This window comes from Rousettus aegyptiacus, unplaced genomic scaffold (assembly GCF_014176215.1).
Source record: "Rousettus aegyptiacus isolate mRouAeg1 unplaced genomic scaffold, mRouAeg1.p scaffold_m13_p_18, whole genome shotgun sequence".
Classification (NCBI taxonomy): Eukaryota; Metazoa; Chordata; class Mammalia; order Chiroptera; family Pteropodidae; genus Rousettus; species Rousettus aegyptiacus.
This window is the reverse complement of record NW_023416293.1, coordinates 13,638,982-13,659,654: the sequence shown is the minus strand read 5'-3', so window position 1 is coordinate 13,659,654 and position 20,673 is coordinate 13,638,982. Positions and strand designations below refer to the sequence as shown.

Here is a 20,673-nt window from a genome sequence, read left to right as displayed (position 1 = left end):
GTGCAAGAAAAGAATAATGATTGAATTTTATTAGGATTATGGATGCCGATTCCTGGTAAAAAGCTGTCTACGGACTGGAGAACTTCAAAGCAAATGCGCGAAGTAAATGAGTCAAGGATGGGCCTTAACGTGGAGGGTAAGTGTGTGCAGCATTACATGCCTCACGTCAATGTTATATTCCGTCAAATCAGCTACATTAGGTTTCGTGTGTAAATATTCAGCACAAAGGCATTCGCACGATTCTATTTTTATCTTACGGATTTAACAGACGCTGTATTCGTTTAGAGAAGTTTATTTAAGTTCAATTGTAACAAACATAATTTTGGGTCAAAAGTATCAAGCAATGAAATTTCACATATCATACAGAGAATAATTCTTGTTGTAAACAAGGTAACAAGATAGACTTGCTTGAAAATTTTAAATTAGATTAAATAAACTTGGAAAGAGATTGGACTAAATGCTAACATATGGAATAGAAGGTTTCCAAAAGTGAATTTCGTTAACTCTCTGCAGGAACTCTAGCTTTACGTCTATTTCTAGAAGCAACAGTAAACCGCAAGGTGCGGATGAATAGGACAAGGAGGCCATCTTGAGGACATTGTAGAAATGCACATGTTATTCTCACACAGCTCACGAGCAATTCACGATTTAAAAAAATATGTGCTTTAAGCTAATACTTTCAGTAAAAATAGTTTTTTTCTTAAAAAAAGGCAGTTTCTGAAGACCGTTTAGATTCTCTTGCAATCATTTTCTCTCGGTCTCTCTCTCACACACACAGACTACAGAGAAGTGATTTTTTGCTGAATGATAGATGAGATTTTAAAAGAAGCCCGAGACTGTACAAATGTTGCAGCAAAACTGTCTTAAATATTTTCTCTGCAGCCGTGAAATAGAAGCTTGCGGTGAAGACCGGCGGGAGGCGCCTCGCGAATCCCGCTGGCTCGTCTCGCCCTCCTGCTCCCGGACGGATGGAGGCGGCCGCGACCCGGAGGCGCAGGTGCCGGCCCGGCCGGCCTAGGCGCTGGGCGTCAAGGTGGGACTCGCCGGGCCGTTGGCCGACTGTCCGGGGCCCGCGGCCTTGGCGCCGCCGTCCGGCCCGTCCGCGGCCTGCGCCTCGCCGGGGCAGCCGCAGTTGGTGGCCGGCTTCGCCCCGTCCACCTCGTTCTCCAGCTGCACCTGATCCTCCTGCTTGGCCATCTTCTTCGCGCGCCCGTTCCGAGCCGGGTAGACGCCCGCGACGATGTCGTACAGGGACTGGTACTGCTCCTGGCGGAGGGAACGGGTGAGAAACACCGTGAGGAAAGTCATGTCGGGACGGCGGCGAGCGAGGCGCCACAGGGCACCCACGGGCCACAGGGCACCTCGCCCCCGCGCCACGGGCCACAGGGCACCTCGCCCCCACGCCTCCGCCCCGACCCTGCAGGCTGAGCTCAGGGACCTCGCTGCTGCGCCTGGCACAGGGTCCCACGTGATGCCACGTCGCTGAGCAAGCGCCCGCCTGTTCCTACGCTGAACAGTGAGTCCCTCCCACACCGAGGGCCCCCAGCGCCCTGAGGTCGGCGGGCGCAAGGTCGATGTCAAGCGTGGCTCGGCCGCGTGAGTAGCTGAGTTCACGCTGTGACCAGCCACCGCGCCCTAGACCGCCACCGCCTCGAGATGACAAAAACCCACACTTCACACTCCGTGTGTCTTTGTACCTCTCTGCAGGTCATCCTAACGAGCGGCCAGCCCGCTGCCCCAGGCCGGGGCTCTGAGCTGGCCTTGTGACCCGTTAGGCAGCACAGCGCAGAGGAAGCCCTGCCGTCCGCCCCCAGCCCGGGCTCCCGTCTCCGGCTCCCCGCCGCCTTCGCGTGAAAGCTCCCGGGCCGGCCTCTGGATGACAGAGACACGCGACCCCTGTTGCTGCAGCTCAGCGCCAGTGGTGATGACTCAGCGCGAATCGTCACGTGACAACGGAAGGTAAAGGAGAAGAACAGAGAAGCGGAGGGAGGAGGAGAGGAAGACGGAGGCGCTCGGGGCGCGGGACACTCACGAACGTGGACACCATCTCCGGCCGGGCTTTGCGGAGGGACTTCACCGCCTGGAAGACGTCTATCACGTCTTCCGTCTCCGCGCTTTCCAGAAGGTTCAGCAGGGCGCAGAACATTCCCGTTTGCTGAGATCCATCTCTACCGAAGGGAGAAAAGGTAAAAATACAGTAAGTGCATTTCGCGGAGACGAGACAGTGGACTAGGAGCGAGAGAGAGGCGGACGTGTTCCTCACTCCGTGTGGGTTGTATCATCATATTCCAGCCTCGCGAGGGCCACGTACGGCTGCTAAATGCATTTTGGGGGGGAATAGATTAATCCGATCGTTTTTAGAAATGTTGTCTTAGGCTTTAAAAATAGACTTCCCTCTGCTTCGTACTTTACAGATGATGATGCGTTTTTGTCTACGTCTGAAGTTGCTGGGACAAATACGATAACACCATGTTGACGGCTGAGGACCCCAAATGGAGTCCTGGCTGGACACGTGGTCTGAACGACAGGCATCACCAGAAAAATGGCACCTGGCAGAACGAGCCATCAAGGAGAGGGCCCCCGAGTGGCCGAGGCGCCTGTGAGAGGTACGTCATGTTACCACAAGGATCTGATTTGAAGAATTTATTGTTAGCAGGAGTTTATTTACTGGACACAACTAGGGACCATATTTAACCACCTCCTAAGAAACACGTACCATTTTGAGCCTAAACTTCCCTTAGTCAGCCTTCTTTCCACGTACGTGTCGCTTTGGAAAACTCAAGTAAACGCTGAAAAGCAGTGGATCTCTAGGGGCTCGATTCTAGCATATGTACTTCTAACAACAACGAGGCTTTCTCGAAAACTCTAAAAGCATTTCCCTAGGCTTACATTTCTCATTTTACTTTGCTGTTTTCCATCTCACTTTCTCAACATTTTCATGGAAACATGTTATACCACGCTGCCTTCTTCATCGGAAGGTAGGGATGCGGGCTTCTATCCCAGGTGGGCGCTCTCTGCGTGACGAATTAACGAACTCGAGTATTATGACCGGCTCCGTCACGAGCTTTCGCTGTGGTCGTGCATTTTATGTATCGGGATAAGTGGAACTAAACAGGAAGTGGGGACCCGGAAGTCGGGATTCTGGGAGCCGTCGGCCCGGACCACTCACCTGCAGTGGACCAGGAGAGGCGCATTCTTGGGGTGCTTGCTCCCTTCGGCGGAGTTCCTCGCGGGGAGCTTTTGTTTGAGAGCCTGAATCATGGCGATCAGGTCCTGGGGGTCCGCGGGCAGCTCGTCGGCTTTCCAGTTATGGCACTGGAACTGGTACACGGTCCGGGAGTCTTTCCTCTGAAACCGCGAGCGAAGGAAGGGCAGGTTAACGCGAGCGGGGCTCACGTTTTCTCCACCGCGGCGTTCCGACGGCGCCGCCTTCCCGGGGCGATCTAGCTTCTCTCCCAAAGGCGCGGCTCCCGGGGCCGCTCACGTACCTTGGCGTGTCTCAGCTCGAACGCGCGGAGGGTGTACCCCGGGGATCTGCTGGTGTCCTTCAGGTCGACCTCGACGTCCCCGTGCGTCTGCTTCCCGTCGGCCCAGTACTGAGCGCAGGCCTCCTGGAAGAGAGCGTGCGATGTGGCACCCGCCGGGCGCGCCCTCTGCCGCCCCGGAAAGTGCCCGGAGCACCTCTCGCTGTCCCTCTCTCCCTTCCTCTGCTCTGTGACACCGAAATTCCTAATCGCGTCTGAAAACTGCAAGCTGCTCAGAAAATTCTAAAATCCGTTTGCACGCTGGTGGACGGCCATTCAGCGTTTCCTTGTGGGTTTCGGGAGGTGAAGGGGACGCCCAGGTGGCCAGGGCCCCGCGGGAGCAGCCCCGTCGTCCCTGGTGCCTGACGCCTGCTCCTCCCTTCCATGCCCCTGCCGCCACCTCTCACGGGTGCAGACTGCGCGGCCGTCGCGCAGGGCCCCGCGGGAGCCTAGATGCCCCGGTCCCTCCAGCTGCCCCTTGAGGGAAGGGTCCGCGTCTTCGGAGCTTTGTCTCTGTGCCGACGATCAGCTCTAGGGAATGGGACTGAATATCTACGTAAAGGGTCAGGCTGAGGAGCGGGAGAGTCGCAAAAACGTGTCTTCTCGGCCAACGGTTCTCCGTCCACTACACTCTGCCTTCGAGGGGCTCCCCGCCTGCACCGCCCTTCCAGCTCCTGACTCTCACGACTCAGATGAAGGTAAAGAATGCCGGAATGCCACGCTGGGAATGTAAACGCGTGTTAAATACGAAACAAAACAAAACCCCGCAAGACTAAAAGACAACGTTCTCTGTCCGGGGTAGGGAACCAGAGAACAGAGAGAGAGGATGCATGTCACATAATTGCATGCGCACGAGGCTATTCACTAAACCAGCTCTAACGAGCGTCGGCGAATGCATTTGGTGCCAAAACGTGGCGACGGCAACTTTGATAACGCGTTAAGGAAAGGATCAAATGCACGTCGCAGGCGTTAAGAGCAAATTAGACCTTAGGTTAGCTATAGAATTTCACAGCAACAAATATTACGCAGACATAAAGGAGGCAGGATTTAGAAAAAATTGTCAGGTGTTTTGTCTCGCCGGACGAATAGGATGAAATGGGTATACGGGATGTCAGCGAGTGAAGCCTCGGTGATGGACATGCCGACGGTATGTGGAGGTCCAGCCGGCGAGCCCACCTGCTCGGAGCGGAAAGGACGGAAAACACAAAACACGAGGTAGATGGAAAGACAGATGTCGGACAGACTATCGAGGGTCTTCAGCCTCAGACCGAGGAGCCTGGTTTTTATCTTGAAGAAGACAGAAGGAAAACGTGGCTCGTCGTCTCCGGGAGGTTGACCCTGGGATCGCCACGTGCTAGGTGGTCTGTGAGCGGCGTGCGGACCGGAGGTTGGGGGGGTGTGACAGTCTGTCACGACCCAGACACGAGGCGCGGGGGGCCACCAGGCGGGTGGAAGACGACAAGAAAGAACCCATGAAATCGTGTGTGTGTGTGTGTGTGGGGAGGATCAAGAAGACTCGAGCGTCGCCATCACATACGTGATCCAAGAACAGAGAATGAATGTTATGACAGAAAAGTGTAAAAAAACAGTGCTGACCTGGTCTCCGCTCTTCAGCTCTGTCAGCATGACAATAACTTTGACTTTTCTTTGGAAAACCATCTGCCAAAAGTCACTGACGGTCTCTCTCAGCGGCCCCTGAGCAGCGATCATCACTTCAGGCTTCCAGTAGCTCTTTACAAAAAATAAAGAGAGAGAAAGCAGTGGGTTTCGTTACTGCTGCTACCAGATCGAACGGCGGAGTCTTAAGACCCCCTCTCGGAACGAGTCGCTTCATGTTCACATCAACGTTGTCACATAAAAATATTAAGATTCTTAGGTCCTATAAACAATGTGATGTCTGGCCGTAAGGTACATATTTAGTTAATGAGAACGCTTAGCTAATCATGTGAAATCAAGATAAGAAAATACTGCCTTACGACAAGAACGGATTTTTCTTTCCTAAAATACCTTTTCTTTTCCTCTCTCTAAAAAGGCTAACGTGATTATAAAAAGAATAACCTTCATTATGTCTCTCTCGGTGCCTATGCACTCAGGACAGCTGATCCTTAAGCTAACATTCTGTGAACGTGTGCTTTAGGAAAACTGGAACAGAAATCCAACTTAGTGTTTAAGTACAAAGGATTCGCTGAATGACTAACAATTCCTCGTTTGAATTCTCAGTTTATAAAAATTTTTAAAAAAGGTGTGTGACACAGACTCACCTGATAATTTAGGTAATCCGAAAGAAAAGTTTTAACTATTAGTCATGTGACACATTTGACTATGAGCATATTGATTCGAAAAGCCATAAAACAAAAATTCGAGGAAAAAATATTTCGAGCAAATGTAAGTATTTGAAAATGTTTACGTTTAGTCAGACGCCCAAACTGTAAACAAGTCAAATATGTGTCATTCTTTTGTGAAATCGCTCAGTGGATGGCCATGATCAGTGGACGGCCATAGTCACGGGGAGGTACTTTCTGAAGGGCGCAGGGGAAGCGGCGCCTACCATGACAAAAGACGCGTTGATGTATCTGCTGGTCTCCTCGGTGTCGCTGTCGTCATCGGAAGAGTCATCCGACTCCTGCTCGCTCTCTTTGCTTATCTCCAGCTCGTGCTTCAGTGGCACTCTGTTAAAATCGTCTGCGCGCAGCGAATGAATAGATAAAAATTAGATCTCTGCTCGATTGTCACGTGGACATTAGAAAGCAAGTTAGAAGGGACAGATTGCCTTATGTGTGTTGAGCTACACGGAACGAGATGTGCGTAAAATTCAGTTTTCCCAATTAACCAATTATAAAAAGAAGTCTAAGAAAAAGAAGGAAAAAAATGGGACATAACTCTGTTAAATGACAAGCGGATGTCGTAACATTCCATGTGATTATTCGATTTTTGATACACGTACTTTAGTTTTCCACGGAGTATTATTATTCTGCTTGATATGCTAAAAAATGCATGTGTAAGTTAATAAAACACTTAGCTTAGGCAAAAGTCTACTTTTCAATTATATACTATTAACATTAAATTTATCTTAAGTAGGTATCTCAGATAAATTATTATTTAATCGAGAAAATTACTTAGCCCATGATTTCCCACTGTTTCTCAACTTCCTCACTGTCTAGTAACTTGATCAAGTGACCGGATTAGCCACATCGCCATCAAGTCTATATCTTCAACTTCACGAGGAATCTCTCAGGAATTCGCTCGGTCAACCGCGCGCTGGTCTGATTTACCCTGTCGCCCAGCTTCTTAGCTTGCGTTATATTTTCTCCATGTCAATTTCGGTGTGTGCCAGTGAATAAAATTACAGCTGTACCACATGTGGCCCTGTCGATACGCGTAAATAGCGGTGTTCAAAAAACCCGTGCGCATCGTGATCCGTTAAATGGGATGATTAACGGCTGAGCCTCGGGACATAAGGATGGGATGAAGAGGAAACGCATGGGCAGCCGAAGCGCGCGAGCCCTGGGGTCGACGACGGGGATCGGACAGAGACAGAACCGATGAGGAGGCCGCGGCCGCTTCCCTCCAGTTTCAGAAGCTACATCGTCCCGACAACCCGTTTCCGAAACGACCGGTAGAAAGGGAACGCCCAGGACAGTCCGAGGGCCGCTGCGACTGCCCGCGGGTCACGGGATGCGCCGCGCGCGGCCTCCCGGCGGTCCTCGGCGGCCGACCCAGTGGCGGCGGCGCTTGTGTGCCCATGTGCCTCGCGGTCACCAGCTCCGAGAGAGAGAGAGAACGCCAGTTTACCTGGCGCGGGCGAGAGAATAAAAGGACCCGAGCTACCTACATGGGACGACGGAAGAATTCCTGTTTTTACTTTTGTTTTCCTCTTGGTTTCCGACGTGCTGTGTCCTCCAGTTCCTGTAGGAGGGCAGTCTCTGAGGGGAAAAGCAGAATGGAAACGGGTCAGCACCGGCTTAGTTTATAATTTATTAAGGCGCGAGATGCTCCCTAAAGAATAGTATTTCGTCGAGGTTTGCGAAGTCCACGTCGTTCACGGTCTCGAAGTTCGCCTCTGACTTTTCCCTTCTAATCGCTCAGGTGCTTAGTACTTCTGACGCGGTGAGTTTGAGCTAGATAAATACAACGAAATAACGGAAAATGGTTTCTCTCAGTGGGCTATTGGATAGCAAAGCAGCATGGCCTTTTCCTTGTACAAGTTGAAAGCACTCTACAGAGGCCGAGTGTCATCCGGCTTGCAAAACGGCCACGGCGAATCCCTTTTAAATGACCAGAAGTGGACGCTCCACACAGAGCGTTCGCGGAAGACACGAGGAGCGTCGGGACCACACTTATTGTCACCTTCCAGACTCCCCTCCCTGTCACTCGCAGCGGCTCATCTGTCAGCAAGACCGAGCATTGCTGCGGGAGACGCTCGCGAACGCTTCCTTTCCTATCGTGGACTTGGTCCAGCCCACTGTCCTTCTCACCTGAGAACGTCAGAGACAGAACCCAGCATGGCCGCCCGGCGGCCTCCCAGCCGGTGCCGCCTCTCGGCCGGCGGCCGCCCCTGGTCTGCGCTCAGCGGACTCCCGTCCATCCCGATCCCAACCTACACGTCCCTTGAGGACGCCGCCAGGAGCCTCGTAGCTCCTTAGGAAGCTGACTGCGCCCTTCCCGCCCCGTCAAATCACGGCTCGGAGGAAAGATGCGTGTGTGCTCCGCTCCCTGCTTTGGCCCGCGAACCTTTTCCGCCCACCCCTCCTCCGCCGACGGCCCTGGGTGTGGCTGCCCCTGCGCGACCGACCGTCCTGTGGCCTGCGGGCGTCGGGTACCGCATCTAGGTTTAGGCCCGGCGGGCTGCGTGCCCCTCTCCTTGCCGTCCGCCATCAGGCCGGTCACCCCGCGCCGACGAGCATGCGCCCCCCAACGCGCGGCCTCTTCGCCCGTGAGCTTCCTCACCCCCTGCCGCCTCCCCTGTGCTCCTCGGCCCCCGCCTTCTCCGTCCTCCCCTGAGCCTTCCTTCCAACGGCGGCATCGCCATCGAGCTACCGACAACAACCTCTGTCCGTCCTAGTCATCTGTCCCCGGGCCTTCAGCGAGCCGCGATTCGGTCAACACGTCGCCTTTGCTGCTTCCTCCCTGTGCTCGGGGCCCTCGTCACCGGCTGCCGTGGCGTCGTTCATCTGCGAACACCCTCGACCCCCTTGCCTCCAAAACCGCCAGGTGGCCACTGCTAACACTCCCAGATGGGTTTAACCTAGTTGTCCACATACGCAGCTCATCTCCCCAGAGAGCTCAGTGTCTCTGTAGGAAAACGAATAAAACCAACCGGCCGATCGCTCTTTAAATCCAAGACCATAAACGGTGAAGGATCCAGCAATCGTATCTGGCAACCCGGCCACCTTCGCCTAGCAGGCCGGCCCTCCTGCCTCGACGCGGGCGCGGGCGGCTCGGAAGAGCTCCGCGTTCACTGCCGTGGGTCCATCAGCTGAAAGACCGGGAAGGCAGCAGGGGAGCCCCGAGCCGGAGGCCGCCCCGTGGGCCGCTGGGCGCTCGTGGCTCCCCGCTCTCCACCCGCGCCTCGGCCGCCTTGATCTGAAGCCTCAGACGGCCCTGAGAACTGGTCTTGGGAAACTCTGAGACCGCCAGTTCGGCAGTTCACAGAAAGGTCCAGTCAACAGGAAATGACAGGGGAAAGGGAGAAGCTGCGAAACACATTTCGATACGCGGGCGATTCGGAGCCAGCCGCGCCCACCATCCGCGGGCGGAGCGGACGGCGTCCCGGGCTGGCTCGCAGAGCGGTCGCCCCCTAGACGGGTCGGGACCCGCGGTCACCCCTCGGTTTCCGTCCCCCGGCTCAGGCATCGTCACAGACTCCTCTCATTGTTTCCTTTACAAACCTGGACCGGACGCCGTGCTCAAAGGCGGGCCGCCGCGTCGCCTCCGGCGGACCCGTGCCGGGGGGCTGCGCCATGTGTTCACACGCTGTTTCAGGCCAGCTTGATGAGCACTGGCTGCAGACCCAGCTCCGCATTCAAACGCGCCTCCCGCGGGACCGCCGCGTGCGGTCCACGGCGCCGGGAAAGACCCAGCAACCGACCGACCCGTCTGCGATCCTTCCTGCCCCCTCCGCTGCCGTCACCTGGAATTCCGCCTCCAGGGGCGACGGCTCGCTGGGCGGGTCTCTCTTCTTCATGTTAGACAGGTAGGGGTGCAGCTCCGACAAGTTCACCTCCGTTTCTCCAAACTGGTTGTACTCCACCAAGGCCTGATGGATCAAGATGTACTGCGCCTACCCATTCCAGGGGGAAAACAGAGGTGATTAGCTGACGGCTTAGTCCTGTGCATCGCGGCTCGATAAACTACACAGTCCCATGATTCTTCTCGTATTGGGACAATGTATGGGAAAGAAAACTGATGTCTACGGCACTGAGATGCTCTGTGAGTCGGCCGTCACCCTTCTCTGGAGCACGAGCAGAAGCTCTGCCTTGGACCTTTTCTTTCCAGAAAAACAAACCAACCAAAAAAGCTGGCTAAGCAGATCAGACATTTACTGTAATGCGTAGCTTGTTATCTTATTCCTAAAAATCGAAAACATTATCGATTGCTTCTTTCAGTGACTATTTCTGAGTCAGGAAGCCAAATTAGTAATATATGACACTATAAGAAATTTTATGTTGTATCTGAGAGGAAAAAAACAAATTGATAGAACATATTTTAAAAAGTCTTCTAGAACTTTTTAAAACAAATTTCTTTAAAAAACACATTATGCCAAACTCAGATTTAACAATTCCTAACCTTGTGTCATATTTGAATCCCCTATTTTAAAATAAAAGACACGTTTCTGATAAACGTCCAGGCTCTTCCTCCATAACCTCTCCTTTCTCCCCTGAGTCTGGCCGTACCCTTCAACCCTATTTAGTGTTTCCACGGGAAATAATTTTTTTTTCCTGGTCGACACTCTGCCTTTATACGACTACACTAACCTCTGTGTATCTATAAATATCGCACATTTTCGCGCATTCTCGTAAAGGCGCGTGCGTTGTGCCACGCGCGTCTCACCGGTGGCTTTATTCGCCGTCGCTCTCGCCCGCTAGCCTAACCGCGTGCACAGGTGCGCGCGCACCTGGATGCGCGTGTCCGCGTCCGCACGGCGAGTCCGCACGCGCGCGTTTTGCTTGCCTGGCCCTAACGATGCGCTCTGAGGCCTTTCCGACCCTCTGCGCCGTCCCGCGCACACCGGGCGCAGCGAACGCTCGAGCACACGCGTGGCGCTCCTCTTGTGGGCGCGGGGCGTGGGGTGCGGGGCGCGGGGCGCCGGCCGTCGGGGCGCCAGCGCGGGGTGCGGGGTGCAGGGCGCGGGGCATGGGGCGCCGGCCGTCGGGGCGCGGGGCGCAGGCGAGGGCGCGGGGTGCGGGGTGCGGGGCGCGGGCGAGGGCGCGGGGCGCGGCCGTACCTCCACCTGCACCATGAGGCAGCGCTGCCGCCGCAGCTTGACCACGTAGCCGTACACGTCCGCGCGGCCCTCGGCCTCCAGGCCCTCGAGCATGGCGTCGATCCCGATGTAGGTGCCGGTGCGGCCCACGCCGGCGCTGCGCACAGAGCGCGCGTGAGCCGCGGCGGGAGCGGGGACCCCGGGGGGCGGGGGACGCCCGGGGAGCGGGGGGACTCATGGGGGAGCAGAGAGACCCTCGGGGAGCACAGGGTCCAGGGGAGAGCAGGGGGGGTTGGGGGGGAGGATTAGGGCCCCCCTGGCCTGTCCTGGCGCCCGCGCCCCCCACCCCCCGGGCCGCCCCGGCGCCCCGCCGCACCTGCAGTGCACCACGATGGGGCCGCTGAAGAAGGTGCTGCAGGCGTTCACGCGCCGCCGCAGCTTGAGCAGCAGGTGCGGGTCCTCGGGCACCCCGTGGTCCGGCCAGCTGGTGAACTGGATGTGCGTCACCTCTCGCCCCGGCGCCTTTTCTTTTTTCTGGCCAAGAGAGCACATTTGCCTTGAGCCGGTTTGTTGCCGGTGTTGGTGGGAGCCAGCGACCTGACCCGACGTGGGGGAGGCGGGAGCGCGGAGCGGAGCGGACCGAGCCACGGCTCCCCCCCCCCCCCCCCGCCCCCCCGCGTTGTGAAGCTGGGGTCCCGCTTTCCTTCTCAGCGGGTCGCTGAGAAGTCACAGTGCACCAGCGTGCGCTGACCAGTGAGCGGCAGGGTGAGTGACCTAGGGCGAGTGTGGCAGGGACTGCCGGGGGCTTTCGGGCCACCGCGTTGGTTAAGGACAGTGACCTCAGACTGGTCAGTGTAACCACCGACGGCCGCATCACCGAGGCTACGCACCGGGCCTCGGTGGCCTCGGCCCTCATTTACCCGGGACCCGTTGGTGGGATTGTCCCTCAGCCCTCTGTGCGTGTGGCATGAGTAGTGCCGTGGAGGGTGACGTAAATACACACATAAACATGCAACTGGGGATTTTTACTGCAGAAAATGTGTCTGGATCATAAATACCCTTCAGGTTACTGACAACCTTCCAATGAGTGGAATTTAGAGCAGTTTTCAGCCTTATCTGTAAAGACTTCCATTTTAAAACAGGTTTATTAAGACGTTTTTCACATCTTAATACCATAACATTCGTTCGAGGTGTAACATTTTTATCACACTCACAGAATGGTAAAATCGTCCCCACGGTTTGATTATAAAACGTTTTCATTACCCCTGCCCCCCAAATTGACCTCCCTGATCAGCTGTCACCCCGGCTCCTGGTCCGACCCCTCAGTCCCAACCAACTACTCACTGACCTCCGTCTGCGGACTTGCCTGTTCTAAGCTTACCCGTAAGCGGGACCGCACACATGGGCAAAGGACTCCAATTTAGCGATTAGTTAAAACCCCGGAGCTTTCTCTTCTGAACTACACATTTTATCTCTCCCATTTGTCCAAATATTTGTACAGATAGTCTTCCGTCATGGCAACAAGCGTGTCGGGAACATGGATTACTTTATCGTTCCGTCCGTAATTCGGTCATTCATTCCACACATTTCATGCGCTTTACTTTGGACTTGGAGGGTCGGCATTACAAACACGTTTGGGGGGACGTGGAGAAGCTTTCTCCAGGGACCTAAGCGACCCTGTCGTCCCGCGGTGGAGTTCTAACCGCCCTCCTCCTCCTGCAGGCCGTTCAAAATAATGCCTCTGTGTGTGCGCCGCCCGTAGTTGGGAAAATAATGACGAAAATAATTTCTCCCGGGTATATTTTAACTTTTCACTTTTACCATCTCGCGGCTCCCTTTTTAGAAACAAGCCAGACAAAACCAGACATCGTGCAAGGAAGCGAACTCACGTGCGTGACCGTGAACTTCTGGACGATGTAATCGGGACACCGCTTGTACTCGCCGACCTTCACGGCGATGTCTCCGTACTCCCGGCTGGTCTCGTCCACGGACGGCCAGTATTCTGCACATTTGTTCTAGGTTTTAAAAATCACCAGTGAGTCCCGTTTTTCATTTAAATGAACTTTTCATTAAACATTCTTTAAATCAAACAAAACTTGGTCATCTGAAATTCTCAACACATTAGTGTGTTCTTTAAGCGCATAGACGTGGTAAGCCGGGCGCTCACGCTATCTTCCGTTTCCCATGAGGGCGTCTGAAGGGTCTCCCTCCCACCCCCTGGGGGCGGCGTCCTCCCGGGCTCAGCTGCCCGTTCAAAATGCCCGGGCTCGGTGGTGGGCAGGAAGGGCATGGTTGCACAAGTGAAATTCAGGCTGGGGGATGGGGAGGCCCTCACGCTTGCTAGAGTGACGTTACAGTAACTGCCGTCCGTCTGCCCAAGGTCACTCTTGTTTCACGTACTCACAGGTACTTGTGAAATCAGCACGTGGGCCTGTACTACATGGACAATACTGGGAAGAAACAGGCATCGCATCGAAGCCCGGCCGTCAGGCGGAAACGTTTACGTTTTATGCATCCGTACGCGTACGTATATGTGTCGATCCAGAGCGCGGCTGTTTCCGCCGTCAAGCGCGGGCACCCGTGGCCGGGCGAGATCGCGTCTCCTTTCCCACCCTCCGCCTCCGCCCCGGGGGTCCTCCGGGCCTCACCCTGTTACCCTCTTCACAGCGAGTGACCATGACGATGACCGTGGCCTTCTGCTCCCAGATCATCCTCCAGAAGTCATCCACACTTTCGTCCCTGGGACCTAGGGAAACGACCGCAAGCTAAGACACGGCGTCTGAAAACGGCCGGGGACCAACGCGTCCGAAGGCGGCGTGGGCGACCCGATGCATTACCTTGGGCGGCGATGTACTTCCTGGGCTCTTTGAAACCCTGTTTAAAAGACACAAAGGTGCATCGTTTACCGAACACTCGATTATCCCTTTACATGCAAAGTCGAGAGTCAGAGGACGTTGCTTTAGATCCACGTTCTTTGGTTGTGGGTTTCCCCGAGCGTTTGCAAATTACGAGGGGGGTTTTACTGACTCGTGATCAGGCGTGCGACTTTGCCAAACGTGTTTGTCAGCATTTCTGAACAGTATTCATAATCCCACGTCTTCACCATGTACCCCAAACGCCTTAAAAAAAACTCGCCTTCGTCCTCATTTGGAGTGGCAAAACAATTTACAAGAGCGATCCAGGCTTTTCTCTGTTTGCCAAACCTTACAGCACCATCGCAATGTAAACCTCCTTACCAGCCACGTAGTTACTGCTGGGAGTTTTACTCAGTTTCTCCCGATAAATCATCCTGCGGTTACCCCACACTGACTCTGTCCTGGAGAAGAGGGATGATAACTTCCATTTATCTATGATGCCTGCTTTCTCCACTCCTGGTACCAAGGTGAGGAAGGGGGCAGAGGCAGGTGAGATGCGCTGGTTTCTTCTGGGTCATCTCACCATATCCTTTAAGGTCAGCTCGGCCATCAGGGAGACCCTTCAAAGAGCTGACCTTTTACATGTAGGGGAAGTGTGGCCACGTGGGCCACACAACCACTTAATTTTGCTAACTCCGTGAAACTTCTCAGGACGTAGTTTTATTCAGACATGCGTGGATTCAGCAGCATGACAGTGTGAACCGAGTGACCACGCTATGTCGAGTCCATCCCTAGAGGCCGCACAAACATACTCCCCGGGGCTCCCGGCCCTGCTGGAGAAACTCGGTGCAACTCGACGGCACCGAGTCATATTCCAGCAGACAACGGAAGTTCTTTTTTTCTCCCCAGAGACTATCTACATTCTTATAAAATTAAAAATTCAGAGGGCGCGTGACTCTGCCGACACCTCTAGCCCCCAGGGCTGTGAAAGGGTAATTTCGGTTTCGAGACCTCCAGTGCATGGGGGCAATTTCTGTCATCGGCCTAGGAAACTAATACGCCGTGCAAATAAATAAATGCGTTCTTGTTATTTGATCATTTCACCTACTCCACTAAAAGTCTATGCGTTCAAGTAGATATTAACAGACAAAAGACACCTCCATTTCAATTGCTTTTTCTTTAAAGAAATTTGCTGGCCCCTGCTCTTTATAATATCTATCTATCTATCTATCTATCTATAGATATAGAGATAGATAAATACATTACATATATATCTATCTATATCTATATTTATCTATAGATATATAACATATATATAACATATCTAGATCTAGATCTAGATCTAGGTCTAGATATATGGCCAAGATAAATGTTTTAGGTAAATAAAGCACGGTTCAGAGAAGTGTGACTACTATGTTAACAGTTTTGGATGAAGGAGGGAATAACAAATGTGCATGTTTTCTTGTTCATATTTAAAGAAACGCTGGACAAATAACACAGAGTTCGCCTCTTCAAAGTGGTGGGGTCTTAGGCAGATGGTGGGTTGAGTGGGAGGAAGATTTTTTCCAGTCTTTCTATAAATTTATACTGCTTAAAAAATTTAAATTTGTGTGGTATATTATTTAACAATTCGTATAGTAAATTCCATTTCTAACGGTTTTGGATAAACTCTCTGCATTTGATTTGTGACAGATACAGCAGTCGGGCGGCCCGGGTCTGAATCCCAGTGCAAACCGTTACCGCCTGGGCACGGCCAGGTGACCTGACGGGCAGAAGTCCCAGCCTCGCCCCTGCCGCGCAGCACATGTGGCCGTGGCTGGCGTGACATGCACAGCGGATCGTCGTGTCTGATACCCGGCTCACACGGGGGGCCGGGACGTTTTGATTCTTAGAATCGCTCTGTCAGTAGAGAAAAACCCCGCACGAAACCTGGCTCTAACAGCAAATGAGAGCTGTATCTAGGCTCGCGCACAATCGCGGTTTTCTTGCCCGTGGCCGTGACGTTATGGGCTTCCTTGAAACAGTTTCTAATCACATTCCCGAGGCTTTGCCCTGACCAGGGGGGAGCCGAGCGGCACACAGGGACGCGAGGAGGATGGACACGGCCCGCGACCGAACGCCGGAGCCGCGAGGCATTCTCACTCACGTCGATGTAGCTGGCGTTGATGTAGTTCGAGCCCGCGTCCCCGGTGACTTCGGACAGCTCCACACGGTTGTAGTCATCTGCTCGGGGGAAAGAAGCGCGAGGAAGTGAAGTCCTGGCCAGGCCCGGGCGCCGGGGGGGCCTGCCCCCCGCCAGCACTTACAGGGCAGGATGTCCACGTAACGGTTCTTGTTCTGGTTGAAGGGTTTTCGAGCCTCCTTGATGGAAAACTTGCTGAACACCCTGGGAATGCTCTGGAAGACACCGAACCCTTGCGTCACGGCACAGTCAAGAAAACGGGGTTCCCCTTGCTGGCTGGACGAGGCACCTTTATACCCATGAACAAGTCGCATAGGGTCGTTGAACTTTACATTGAGGAATTATGCCAAAGGAAAAAACGCTTTAAAAAAATGAAGGCTAGACTACTTTGAGAACAAATCCCATACTTTTAGAATAAATTGTCCGTGAGAGGAAATTTAGAATTAATTGCTTTGCCACTTTAAAACTCATTTAAAAGCCCATACTGACATGGTTACCAAAAGTACAGGGACAAAATCAGCCAAATAGGTTTCAGGACACAACTTCACAAATATATTACTACGATGAGGCATGATTTTGAAATATTGACTGGTTCCCCGACTAGGTGTCTCTCTTCTGATCTGTAAATATCTGCGAATAATATCTGCTTGGACGGTTGCAGTAGTAGGCGGGGTGGATTCTAAAGGCAATGCATTTGCATTGGATTTGTCCTGAGGACTGAGTCAGAGTTTTCCTCGCATAGCAAGAAGAGCACTCACTTGAAATTCAGCCAGAAAGAGCCTTCCTTCATCAGCGATCTTTCTCTTGTACGTTTCCAGCAGAACATCGGCGTGGATCGGCTCCACGTTCATCAGCTGCTTATCATCATCTTGAAACACAGTAAAGAGGCGGGGTCGGCGTTACGCCCACCTTCCGGGCATTCCCGCAAGTGTCGCCGAGTTTACATCTTGGATTTAATCCTCGTCGATTAAATAAATACATTTACACTTCATCATTATATCAACAGAGGAAGTCCAGGTTGGATACAAATGTTAATTCTTATTTTAAACGAATGGATTCAAGTGCGTGTGTCAAGGGGGTGCGGGGCGGGGGGGGAGGGTAATTTGTCAGTAAAAAAAAAAAAACAATAACAACGCATACTTACCCCTTTCGACAAGTTCTTGTTGTTCATCTAAGTTGCTGTGAAAATAAGAAAGGTAAGTTTCTACATTCTCAAGAAACGTAGAGTTCAGCTGGCATTTGATTTGTATTTAATGAACTTACTGGAGGAAGGAGGAAACGGAGGATAAAACAAGAAGAGGGGAGGGAAGAAAAAAATTAGGGAGAAAGAAACCAGCCCAGGGGTGTCTGCTAAACTCGGCTAGGAGACCGAGTTATTGTGAAACGCTCGTGTTCCGTAAGACGGAGTTGTTCCTGGCCACGGGGACACACGTGTTTCCCCAGACAATTTTTCTCCTTTCCTTCGCCTTTGTCTCTCCAAGATCCCTCTGACCCACTTTGTACTAAAAGAATAGACACACATTCTTTCACTGGTTAGCATTAAAAGAAATCCACGACATTATTAGTGAATCTAGAAAATAAGGTTTGCTATAAACCAGTGAGAGCACACTAACAATCCTCGATTGAAAGTTCAGTGACAAACTAGACTTCATGCCATCAAGATGGTTTTCATTTAACTGGTTCTAAACTCGCCTCACAGATGATTTGAGGGCTTTCATTATTATTACTATATGTGTATTTTTTCATTTTGAAACCAGCTCTTACCTGGATCTTTTCTTATGCAGATCATAGATTTTATAGAGAACAATGAGAAGGGCAACTGTTGTCACAATAATCAGAAACACCAGAAATATAATCAGTGCTTTAGAATTATCTAAAAATGAAAAATAACACATGAAGAGAGATTATTATGTCAAATATAAATATTTTTGCTGGGTTCCTCGAATAATCACCTCTAAAGTACCTACATTTTAATATTTTCATTTATTTTGAGAGTTTCAAAAAAAATAACATATTTAGAATGAGACCAAATACAATAAATTTCTGCTGTAGTGAATTTTGTTTCTATTATTATTTGGAACCAATAAAAGCATTTTATATTTTGAGAGAGTAAATAGAATACAGAAGAGCAATTTTCTTTCCTTTAAATAATGTCCTTTTTTTATGAGATGTTGTCATGTAGGTTTAATTGTTTCTTTCATGATTTTTTAATAAAATCTATTCTTTAATAATGGAACTTCTTATTTTGAATTTAAGATATTATATTTCAATATGATGTTCACCTATACATGTTTTTTCAGATAACTTAAAATACTATGCTTATGGAACATACATAATGTAAACATGTAACAATTAAATATGTGAATATGAAATAATATAGTATAAATATAATATATAGCGAAGTGATAACTCACAGGATGTTGAGTGAGAGGCAGTAGCTGGAGGTCCGTCATATTTCCCGTTGTTATAGTAGACCTGAATTTCAGTAATAAAAGAGAAAATCAATTCATATATCATAACGTAACACTATGGCTCATATGATGCTGTTTATTTTCATTAAAAATAGGCTGGTTATTAGGTTATAAAAGACAGTTATATAGATAGGCTAGTTATCTTTAATTTAAAGTTGAAATTTAATATTTATTAAATATTTTTTAAAAGAAAAATTTAACGGTGAAAAAGATATAGAGAAATCTTAGTCCATTTAACAATAATAGTAATAACAAACAGCAAGAATAAGGGAAGCGAAAGGAATAAAATCCTGCACACCAAAATACTCATAATTTAAAGTTAAATTCCCTATTAATAGGCTAATATTTTTACATTTTATTTAAAAAGAAAATTCTACCATACACTGCTTACTAGAATTATACATAAAATGCCCATAAAATTTTTCACAGGGTAAATGGAAATAATACAATGTAAGAATCACTATATTTGTGTTAAAATGATATTAGTTCACAGGGTTACAATGTAGGTTCTATCCTGTATCACGCTAAGTGATACAGGATAGAACCTACGGTAGAGACGTAAGTACCATAAATATCTGCATTTCATAGTATTGATACAAATAAAGCAAAAATAGTTTAGATATACAGAGAAACTGCCAAGAGGAATAATTTTAATATCATTAAAAGCGGTTGATAAATAGAATAACTCTAGAAAGTATATATCTCAGCTTTTATCCCATGGAGAATGTATAATTTCCCCAGTACTCACAAAATATTTATAAACATGTATCATAACCACACTGTTAAAAATACTCTGTGAATTCTAAAGAGCAGAAAACGTAAAAACCAATGATCTTTTATAACCTAATAACTAATAACAATAAAAAACATTCAAGCACCAGAAATGTAGAAACACCCTCTGAAAAAACGGGTAAATTAAAAAACTTCCAGTTTACAATGCAAACTCTTTAGAATTTTCAATAGTAAGAACATTCTACTCTAAAAATGTACTCATTAAATTTTATGTCAGCCATGGAGAAATGAGAGATAAATAATATAGACATGGGGTACAGTTAAAGTTTATTTATTCCTACTATTTTCTGTCGCTATGACTTGTATCACGGTTTTCCCTGGCACGTATCTTTTTATTTCTACTATTTTCTAGCCATTTTGCAATTTAAAAAGTCGCATTAAGAAAGACAAAAAATCAAGGTAAATAAAAGATCTGGCAAAGTAATCATCTATAGCGCATGACATGTGCTACTTGACCAGGAGCAAGCATTTAGCTGTAAGAAAAATAAAGTTTACCAAACTGGGTATTCGCAATGTTGATAATATGTTGAAGGTGATATTGATAACATGCGATATATTAATAATATAAAAGTAACATGTCAATATATTGACAAAAGACTACTGTTTCTTTGCACTAAGGGTGAAAAGTTCGGAGTTAAACATCTAGGACTTAAAGTGTGATTCCCTTAGATTCCAGAGCTTCTCAGTTACTTTAAGGGTGGTAACAATCATTCTCCTCATTCGCGACGACAGAAATTATAACCTTACCTCAAAGTCGTACTGTGTTGAGTAGGCGAGATCTTCCACGATGAAGTCGCACTTTTCCCGTGGTTTTTGCGGGAACTTGGTATCCCCGGTTTTGACGTTCAGCTTGTAGCTGCCGTCCCGGGGACCGTTGAAGTCCCGAGGTGGCTCGCAGGTCACACGCACGCTGTTGTCCGACTTCCGGGAGATCATGACTTTCTCGACCTTCCCTGGCTCTGTCGGGGGCAGAGAGAGTGGTCATGGGCACCGTTCGGTGTCCTGTGGGAGCTCCCGTGGGGGGTGCAGGTGCGCAGAGACAGCCGTGCGGAAACCTGTAACCAAACATCTAAGAAATCAGCGTCCGCTCGGGGACCGTTAGCACGTCAGTGGCGTGTGAAGCCAGGGGCGGTCCTGTCACCCGGGAGGGCGGTGTGCGGATTTAGAGGACAGGAAACGGAGTGAGGGGGGCCGCGGGGGGACGCGAGGGGGCGGGGACCCCGAAGGCCTGCACGCCACCCACGGCCTCCTCCCTTGCCGGCCCGATCGTCCCCGTGAGTCCTGCCCAGCTGCGTCTTCGGGACCGGCAGCCAAACTGTCTTTGCTTTCCCCGATATCTCAGAAATTCAGGAAAATAACAAGAGCGGGAAGCTCGAAGGCCTGGACTTTTTCAACCGAAACCCCACGTGTCTGGCCCTGCGGAGGA

General features: G+C 50.6%; 1 protein-coding gene across 1 annotated transcript in view; it reads right to left on the bottom strand.

Annotated features, from left to right (window-relative positions):
* Window positions 1-276: 276 nt before the first annotated feature.
* Window positions 277-20,673, bottom strand: part of PTPRC (protein tyrosine phosphatase receptor type C) — a 76,625-nt gene continuing 56,228 nt past the window's right edge. Inside the window, 21 exon segments of the mRNA XM_016150556.2 lie at window positions 277-1,054; window positions 1,057-1,266; window positions 2,033-2,168; window positions 3,170-3,348; window positions 3,489-3,611; window positions 5,121-5,255; window positions 6,073-6,206; window positions 7,357-7,447; window positions 9,655-9,804; window positions 10,969-11,104; window positions 11,324-11,481; window positions 12,837-12,962; window positions 13,596-13,693; window positions 13,785-13,821; window positions 15,949-16,025; window positions 16,109-16,199; window positions 16,743-16,852; window positions 17,129-17,163; window positions 17,749-17,857; window positions 18,399-18,459; window positions 19,995-20,206. Coding sequence (XP_016006042.2) covers window positions 767-1,054; window positions 1,057-1,266; window positions 2,033-2,168; window positions 3,170-3,348; window positions 3,489-3,611; window positions 5,121-5,255; window positions 6,073-6,206; window positions 7,357-7,447; window positions 9,655-9,804; window positions 10,969-11,104; window positions 11,324-11,481; window positions 12,837-12,962; window positions 13,596-13,693; window positions 13,785-13,821; window positions 15,949-16,025; window positions 16,109-16,199; window positions 16,743-16,852; window positions 17,129-17,163; window positions 17,749-17,857; window positions 18,399-18,459; window positions 19,995-20,206 — 2,696 coding nt within the window. The 3' untranslated portion in view covers window positions 277-766.